Below are 9,463 nucleotides of genomic sequence, written 5' to 3'. Positions count from 1 at the left end.
CTGCTTGCACAGGGAAGTTGTACCACCTTCCCATACAAAACCAGCTCAGGATTGATGCAGAAAACCACAATCCCAAAGACCAGGTGAGCAGAGCACGTCCCTTCATGGAGGGATGCAGGAGCAGAGTCCCCGGCTCACGAGGCAGGAATGCTCCTGCACATCACACCAGCAAAAAATCCCACTTGGCTCAAGAAACAGCATCCTTTTCAGCAGTGGTACAGCAAATATTGTTTCCCTTCTGCCCCACTAAATGAGTGAAGCTTAAGAAAAATGCCCTTATTAAGACAAAGTAATTAATTCTCATAATTCAAGTAAGTAGCAGTCACTGCCTGTAGCTGTGTCCAGAGGAAGCAGGGACTGTGCTTTGGAGGTCCCAGGATCTGCTCAGCAGCTCTGGCAGCTGTGGTACAGCAGATATTGTTTCCCTTCTGCCCCAGTAAAAGAGTGAAGCTTAAGAAAAGTGCCCTTATTAAGACAAAGTAATTAATTATCATAATTCAGGTAAGTAGCAGTCACTGCCTGTAGCTGTGCTTTGGAGGTCCCAGGATCTGCTCAGCAGCTCTGGCAGCTCCCCTGCAGAGATGGATTTTACCTTTAGATTAATTTTTGCTGGAAATCCTTTCCCATGCAGCAATGCCTCCAGTGCTTGGTCCCGTAATTAAAACAGTGGAAGAAGACCAAGGTTAAGCACCAGGGGGTTTTAGGTGTTGTACCTGGGAAGGGCCATCCCAGGGAGTGTTCCTAAACATGTGGAACCTGCACTGGCAGGTCCTCTGTCCCTCCTCACCCATCCAGAGGGCAGTCCATTAAAAAAAAGAAAAAGGCTGGGAAAGCAGCACTCAGAGAGCCAGCACCTCTACTGGCCAGAAAATATTGGAAAAAAAATTCTTTTCACAAGCAAAAAGAAAATAAAAGATTAAAAAATAGGGGCACAGTTTAGGTTGAGGTTTGAGGAGAGAAGGAGCAACATGCTGAGGTCTGGCTGCTGGAGTGAGGAGAGGACACAGCCTGCCCCAGCCCCTGAGATTTCCAGTTGCTGCAGTGTCCAGGGAAATCGTGGTGTAGCAGGGAGTGGAGAGGACAGAGGGAAGGGCAGAGTGGATTTCCACATCTTCACCATCTCAGTGTCCAGGAGATGCTACCCTGAGCTCGTGTCCTTCAGAGAGCCTGTCCCTCCAGGCTCCCCGCGAGCTTCTCTTCATCCATCTGCCTCTGCTGCTGGTGGATCCGGGCGTAGGAGATGGCATCTCCCCTGTGGAGAGAAGGGACAGCGTGGGGTCAAGAAACGTGTTTCCTACTGGTGCACCACAACAGTGGGGATGGCAGGGACTGTCCCAGCTGGGGCCTGGCTCTCCATGCCAAGGGATTCCAGGGGTCAAACCACGCTTGCTGGCCCTCCCCAGTCCCCAAAGCTGCTCTCTGCCCCAGGGCTGAGCCCATCCACCCAACAGCTGTGGACAGAAGAGTGGGACCCTCAGAACTGCCAAACTCCCCAACTCAGCATCTCCCTGTGGAGAGAAGGGACAGTGTGGGGATGGCAGGGACTGTCCCAGCTGGGGCCTGGCTCTCCATGCCAAGGGATTCCAAGTTCAAACGATGCTTGCTGGCCCTTCCCGACCCCCAAAGCTGCTCTCTGCCCCAGGGCTAGACCCATCCACCCAACAGCTGCAGACAGAAGAGTGGGACCCTCAGAACTCCCAAATCTCAGAGCTTCAGCAGCCCCAGGACCTTCCCTTGCAGGGCTCTGACGTGAGGGAGATTTCTCTGGCCGCGTCCACACCTCAGCACGGGTTGTGCACGAGGAAAGCACAGCCTAAGGAGGGCAGATGGAGCAAGGTCTGGAGCTCCTTCTCCCCCTTCCCTGCCCTCCACGAGCAGCTGGATCTCCCTTACTTCTTTCCGAGGGCCGACAGGCCGTAGAGCACGCCGGTGGCGAAGGCGATGGCGTTGCCCAGCAGCGTGGTCAGCGTCAGGCTCAGCATGACGGGGAACACGGCCATCCTGGAAGACAGGGCCGGCCCTCAGAGCAGGGCCCCGCTCCCCGCGGGGTGCAGGGGTGCTCTTTCCCCGGGATGTGCCCACCATGAGCCCCCAGGAGCATCCTCACCCGCAGTAGAAAGCTGCTTTCTGCCAGGCCCGCAGCCGGTCGGCCCTGGCGGCCACGGCGTTGGCGAACTCGATGAACTGGCAGCAGAAAGGGGCCTCGCACAGGAACAGCACGAAGGCGTTCAGCCTCCAGAGAGAGAAAAGCAGAGTTAATGCTGCTTTTAGTCACCAGGTGGGGGTCAGCAATGCCACCCAGGCCCACAGAGAGCAGATACACCATGCTCCGTGCAGGTGGAGGGAATGGTGAGGCTGGGCCCTGCTCTGCTCCCCCCAGTTCTTGATAATTTCCAAATTTCCAAGCCCTGCAGCCCCAGAATTATTTTGGACAAGGGTATCTCAGCATTTAGCTAAAAATGCATAAAGAAATAATATAAATAGAATAAACCTAACATCCCAACCTGCCTGATGGAGCAAAGTCTGGCAATTCCCAGAGCCTGATGGATGTTTTACTCCCATCCACTGCCCAAGCAGGGCAACCTTGCCCCCCTCAGTGTGTCTGGTTAACAAATGTCTCCCTCCCAGCAAGAAAAGGAAAATAAACCTGCTCACATCATCCACACGCCGGCTGCAATGTTCAGGGGGTTGATGGTGACACAGTTCCAGAGACCAGAAAAGGCACAGGCTGGAAAGAGAGACACTTTCAGTGACCACCATGACCAACCCTGCGTGCCCTTGGCCAGCACAGGATGGTGGAGGGAAAAGTCTGGTGGCCCAAAAGGAGTCTGGAATGCAGGGAAGAGCCCTCGTCTGGTATCCTTTTGCAATGGGTGCTGCTCCAACAATTATTTCCCTTGTGTAGAACAATATTTGCTTCCACATGGAGTTCAGGATGTGCACCTGGATTTTATGTGCCAAGGTAGAAAAGCAGTGCCAGCAGGTTCCACCTCTGAGCAGCACAGGGCAAGTTCAGCAGAAATATGACTTTCACACAGGAAAATAATAAATACAGCAGAGGTGAACCCAGCACCTGCCACTCACTGCTGGTTCTGTACAGCTTCACCAGAGATGGGCAGAAAAGAGCCAAGTTTGGGTCTCCACTAACACAAAAGGAGGTGAATAAAGCCCAAAATAGCCCCAGTGCTCCTGGCTCTGTAACTCAGGGAGAGGAACCAGGAAGCAGTGACTGAGCTGAGCTGCATCCACCTCTCTGCTGCCTCATTAAACTTGCAGAGTGTTCCTGGCACCTGATCCGGCCCCTTCCCTCTGCCAGGGCCAGGGCTGGCACCAGGAACTCGAGCCCAGCTGGGAGGGCAGGAGACACACACCCAGCAAACATCATCACACTGCAAAACTCCACCTCACATGGATCCTGTACACTTTAAAGGCTGTCTTGGGGGTGATGGAGAGCAGCAGAGCCTCTCTCTCTGAGGATGAGACCAGCCCTGGATTGAGGATTTTGGGTGTCCGCTGAGGGGATCCCTGAGCAGAGACGCTGTGAGCAGCCCTGACCTTCAAAAGCCTGGCACATGCTTGCAAGGTTTCTTTTAAGCAGTCACTGCTGAATCCTCAAAGTTCCTTTAAAAATAGTTATCCTTGTTTACCAGGCTGGGAAGCAGAATTGCAGGCAATGGCAGGAGAGTCTGAAGGTCATCCCATGAGCAAGTGACCTCCTGGTCTTAGGAAATTCCAAAAATGTTATTTTTTAACACTTTCTAGAACTAGGTCCACAGGACCCAAAATCTTTTGGAGAGTCCTGCAAGAACAAGATCAGCTGGCAGAGGGGATATTCCAGAGGCTGTGCTAATATCCGTGCTCCAAGGGCACTTCTCACCCTCCCACCCCACAGGTTCCAGTGTCACTGTCCCCACACTGCAGGGGACACTGAGGCACGGGGGTGGGGTGATCTGTTCATGGTCACAGGTGCAACCAATGGCCAGCAGGATTTCTGGGAGCTGTGGGCAGCATGGGGAGCAGGGCACAACCAGGGGGTTCTAATTCCCTGTGACCACCAAACCCTTGGGTGCTGATGGAAGAGGAGCTCGGGGGATGCACCCCAGGCTCGTGGCACTCGTTGTCCCCCAGGAAAGGACATTCCTGACAATAATTCTGAGTGACTTTTTGGCACTTTATAATTAGCAGAGCAGCAAAACCTCTCAGCTATCCCCAAAACACAGCCAGGGCTGGGGCAGGACCCTGCCTTGCTAAGCAGCACAGGACAGCAGAGTGGTCCAGGCAGCTCCCAGCAAGTCTCCACCACACAACAAACCAAGGGAAGCAGGATGTTCTTTTCCAAGCAAGTTTTTTTTTGGTTTTTTTTTTTGTTGTTTTTTTTTTTCCCTAATCAAACCAACCAGGGGTTGTTTTGCCAGGTTTCTGGTGTGGTTTTGTCCCCAAACATTCCAAAACAGCCCTGCAGCAGTCCTGGCTCAGCAACCAGCCTGGTTGCCAGAGGACTAATGACCCAGGAAGCAGAGCTGAGAGAGCCCCACGTCAGCAGGAGCAGCAGGAAAGGAGTCAAAGGTCTGGGATCACAGGAGCACTGCCCCCAGAGCTGCTGCCAACAGCCACAGAACAACTCAGTGACCTTGGGTCTCCTTTGCAGAGCTGCTTGTCCCTCACAGCCTGGTACATCCTTGTCCCACCGGGGCAGGAGCTGATCCCACCCCTGCCAAGGCAAAGATTTCTTTTTAAAATATTTTCTTTTCGAGCAGAGGCCTCACAACAGGGTTAAAATGCAGATAATGCTCCGTGGCACGTAAGCCATGGGAGACAGACAGTTCTGCCATTTGTTTAACTGCTGTCCCATCTCGAGTCCCTGAGGAAGCACAAATAACTGGGAGCTAAAATGAGGGGGGAAGGACACCCTTCCCTACAAAGGCTCTATTCATTTCCAGCAGCTGGTCACTGTCCTCAACACAAGCCTATTTTTGCTCCTAGAGTGTTTTACAAAAGCCACAGACTCTCCTCGTCCCATTACAAACAGGAACACAAGGAGAGAAGGGACTTGGCCAAGGTCACCAAGCCAGCATGTGCAGGAGCCAGAAAGGGATCCTGAGCCTTGTCTGTCTGGTTCTTGCTCCAGCCCTTGGATTTTTCTGGCTGAAGCAAGCTGTGGCTGCAGGTGTTTGCATGTGGCAGATGTTGTCTGCTGGTCTCACCTCCACTAACGAAGTTTCTCTTCCTTTCTGAGGGAATTTTTCCTTCTGTAAGAAATAATCCAGCCCTGTAGCAGCATTACAATCCAGTTGCTCACAATCCTTATAAATTAGTTCTGTTCTTTCACAGCAAGCTCTGAGAAGAATAGCAAACTCCAGCCTTGCTGGTTTATTCATCACCTCTTCTCCAAACCATCCACCTTCAACAAGGTGATGCTGAACAAGCAGCATTTTGAAGAGGAATGTTGGTAGTATGGGTGGTTGTTTTTTCCACAATCCCCCTTTTCCCTGTTCATAAAGAGAGTTTGTGCCTCATTCTCTGCCTGATAAAGAGACAGTCAGGGCTCCAGAGCCAGCTGTCACTCCCCAAATCTTTGGCAAACCCTGTTAAGAACCTGACTCTTCTTCCAAAAGCTTCTCCCAGACTCACCCAAAGACATAAAGCTCTCATCTTTCCTGTAAAAACAAGCCACGAGGTCGCAGAGCCGTGAACAAAAGGTTGGGAAAATAATCCAAGTATAATTCAGCTGCTTTGAAACACAAAGACAGAGAGGGAAAAAGAAGAAATTTGCACTTTCAAGCCACTCACAAGCTGCTGTAGCATGAGGCTGGCAGTGCCACCAGCATGACCCACCAGCTCTTCACCCTCCATCCACATCACCCCGAGCTCTGCACGGGATAAAACTGCAGGAAAAGTGCTGAGGCTCCTGCTACAGCCACAGCCCGTGGGAAAGAAACTGCTCCTCTGAACCCCCACCTGGGACCTGCTCCACAGACACTTCCCAGCTGGTTCTCCTGGCTGCTGGCCGGGCCAGGAGCGCGGGGGCCTCCGGCAGGGCACGGGGTGTTCAGAGCAGTCCCACCAAATCCTGTCACACCTCCAGGATTTCAGCACCTAGCACATGGAACGGTGAGAGCAGCACATGTTTTACCAGCCCAGCCAAAAAGAGCTTTCAGGAGCACAGTGATACCACAGGGTGCAAATGTCAGCTCCAAAAACATCTTGGGGTTGTGCAGCCCAGCCCCAAGGCAAAAGGCAGGCAGGGGGAGAGGGTGATCAGACACAAAGCTCCAGCTGATGGAATAAATCAGGGCTGATTGCACTGGCTGAGAAACCTTCTTGTTTAACTTGTGGACCTGAAGCAGGAGAAATTCTCCATCCTGTGCTCTGCAGGAGATCAGACTAAGCGGTCATAACAGTCCCTCCTGCTTTTAAGAGCTATTAATCTCTCCACAGAATGTAGCAAAACAGCACTCCAGGACAGGCTGATTTCTGGCAAAGTTGCTGAGACTCTTTCCCTGGGAAAATTTTTTTCAGCAGCAGGTAATTCTGAGCTCAGCCAACTCACTCTGCGTCTGCAGCTCCGCTCTCTGTGTCCTACCAAACCCCTTAAAAGCACACAGCACAAACCAAAACCATTCTTCACCTTCAGTAAAACCACGGGCAGGCCTTCTGCAATCAGCAACAGGAGCAATGGGAAACATGCTCTGACAGTGAGGATGGAGGGGAAAAAAACAAGTTGTAGGAACATATGAACACTCAAAAGTCAAGTAGGATAAACCAAACCCTGTGGCCACTCTTCCAGCCCTGACCTGACCACCATGAGCCTGGTGCTCATAGTAAAATAATCTAATTTGCCTGGCAGGCACCAGGGCTCAGCTGCTGCTCCCATCACTGCCAGGGAGTGCCACATGCAAGAAGAACCTCGGGGATTTGCAGATTGCCCCGTGACGTCCCCGCTGCCGGGTGCCAAAGTTCAGCAGCCTCAGTGAGCACAGAGCACATCCCTCGTGGGCAGCTGAGCCCACCCTGCTGCAGGCACAGCCACAGCTCTCCCTCCTGCCCCAAACACAGCAAACCGAGAGCTGGCACCGACCCATCAGCCCAAAACCCTTCATGGCACAGCCAGCGTGACCCCACAGCGCTGGCAGGACCCCGGGACGAGCAGTGTCATGCAGGAGGGGGCTCAGAGAGGGGAGGGGATACTCACACATGCCCCCGATGACCCCGGCAATCCTGCAGAGCCACCTGTACCACCAGGTCATGCCCTCATCGGCGTCTGCTGCCTCGGGGGCTGCTGCTGCTGCTGCTGCTGGGAGCTGCTCATCCTGCGAGCTCATCTCCCCCCGCTGCCGGGGGCTCAGTGCCCTGCTGCCCACCTGAGCCCCCAGGTGTCACCCCCTGCTCCAGCCAGCCCCGGGGACAGCCCCTAAAGGCAGGCCTGGGCCTGTGCCCGTGTCCCCATGCAGGGCTGGCACCCCAGGGCTGACAATGGAGGGTGGCTGGCTGCAGGGCGGTGATGCCAGCGGGCCTGGAGCTGCTCCACGGCTCTCTCCAGCTGCATTGTGGGTCCCCCCCGGCAGCAGGCAGGGCTTTGGCTTTGATGTCACTCACATTAAAAGGCTGTGGGCAGAGCTCTGCTGCTCATATTCATCAGCACAGGCACCGCCACGCACCTCACACCAGCTCTGGACAGCCCTGGGAACAACTGGGTGTTGTTACCCAGGCAAGCCTTAAAAATTCACTGTTCCTTAGTGATCCCAGCGATCCTGAACATTTAGTGATCCTAGTGATCCTAGTGATCCTTAACATTTAGTGATCCTAGTGATCCTTAGTGATCCTAGTGATTCTTAACATTTAGTGTCCCTTAGTGATCCTACTGATCCTTGACATTTAGTGTTCCTTAGAGATCCCAGTGATCCCTAACATTTAGTGATCCTAGTGATCCTTAACATTTAGTGATCCTAGTGATCCTTAGTGATCCTAGTGATTCTTAACATTTAGTGTCCCTTAGTGATCCTACTGATCCTTGACATTTAGTGTTCCTTAGAGATCCCAGTGATCCTTAACATTTAGTGTCCCTTAGTGATCCTAGTAATCCTTAACATTTAGTGTTCCTTAGTGATTCTAGTGATCCTTAGTGATCCCAGTGATCCTTAACATTTAGTGTCCCTTAGTGATCTCAGTGATCCTTAACATTTAGTGTTCCATAGTGATCCTAGTGATCCTTAACATTTATTGTTCCATAATGATCCCAGTGATCCTTAACATTTACTGTTCCATAGTGATCCGAGTGATCCTTAACATTTGGTGTTTGCTTTTCCAGAAAGGGAAACAGGAATCCTCATGCTGACGGGAACTGAACGCTGTTGCAAAATTCTGCTCTCCAGATAAGAGGGGTGCACTCCCCTTATCTGACTGGAATCAGGTTTTCTCCCTAAAAATGGGAGCAGAAGTAGCATTTTGCAAGTAGATGCCCCAGCTGGCAAGCTGGTGGTGTCCAAATGGGACAGGGGAACACGCTGAACTCTCCCAAATGAGGAAGGCAACAGCTGCATTTTGTGCAGATGAACGTGGAACACAGGCAGAGCCCAGCTCTGCACAGTCGATCTGGAACAATAAATAGCAGTGAGACTTGGGATCCAGAGCAGAGTGGGAAGACAGATCCCATCTGCTAAAAGGTTACAAAAAAGGGATTAAGGAAAGGATGTCTTTTCATTACCATCTCCTGTCAGACAGGAAATGAAGGCCCAGGGCCTGCATCACCCACGCACTGCAGAGGGATAGCTGATGTATCCAGCTCCTCGAGGATCTCACTTCAGGAATCTATTTTCTGGCTCCTCCAGGAATGGAACGTAAATCTGGAGGCTGGCAAGCAAAAAACTCCAGGTTTAACCAGCAAAAAAACAGTTATTAATTAAGAAAGTATTTGTGGTTGTAGAAGGATGTCAGAGAATCCAACTGAGAGAAAGCAGGAGCAGGGTTAAAACTGCCCAGGCAGAACCATTTATTGCATCCAGCACGAAGAGCAAGTGCAGATGTGTCCAGCCAGGCTCCAGGTGCAGAAAAGACCCTTGAAGCAGTATATTGTGATTTTGAGGAGGATGACAGACTTGGACCAAAGCACAGCCCAATGTTCAAGATACTAAAAAAAAAGAAATAACCTAAAAAATTCATTTAAACGAAGCTTGTGTATTTGCCACTGCTCTAAAATCCCTCTTCCTGCCACAGCTTGTCCATGCAGCCTCAACCACAGTTCTTGTCAAATGAAGATACAGATTGATAGCACAGCTGCTGTTCTTATCTGAATAAGTCAGACCTGGCATCAAACCTGGCATTCATACTTTTATTTTCTCACAGAAAAGAAGTGGTGGTATCACTGTCAGATATCCAACAGTAGAACCACAGAAAGGGTGGCTGGGGAGGGACCTCAGGATGTCATTTAGTCCTCCCACATAAAGCCAGCTGTCACCAGGGCTTG

At 51.7% G+C, this 9,463-nt stretch overlaps 1 protein-coding gene across 1 annotated transcript; it reads right to left on the bottom strand.

Moving 5' to 3' along the window:
• Positions 1–605: 605 nt before the first annotated feature.
• CACFD1 (calcium channel flower domain containing 1) lies at positions 606–7,646 on the bottom strand. Its single transcript, XM_039730788.1, has 5 exons — positions 7,193–7,646; positions 2,656–2,728; positions 2,108–2,233; positions 1,894–2,001; positions 606–1,252 (listed from the first exon to the last, which is right to left on the bottom strand). Exons 1-5 carry the CDS (start codon positions 7,320–7,322, stop codon positions 1,159–1,161), a joined length of 531 nt encoding a protein of 176 aa, XP_039586722.1. The 5' UTR covers positions 7,323–7,646; the 3' UTR covers positions 606–1,158.
• Between the last annotated feature and the right edge of the window lie 1,817 nt (positions 7,647–9,463).

Source organism: Passer montanus, unplaced genomic scaffold, assembly GCF_014805655.1.
Source record: "Passer montanus isolate IOZ18808 unplaced genomic scaffold, ASM1480565v1 scaffold73, whole genome shotgun sequence".
NCBI lineage: Eukaryota > Metazoa > Chordata > Aves > Passeriformes > Passeridae > Passer > Passer montanus.
Note: the sequence above shows the minus strand (reverse complement) of the source record. Positions and strands in the feature narration are given on the sequence as shown.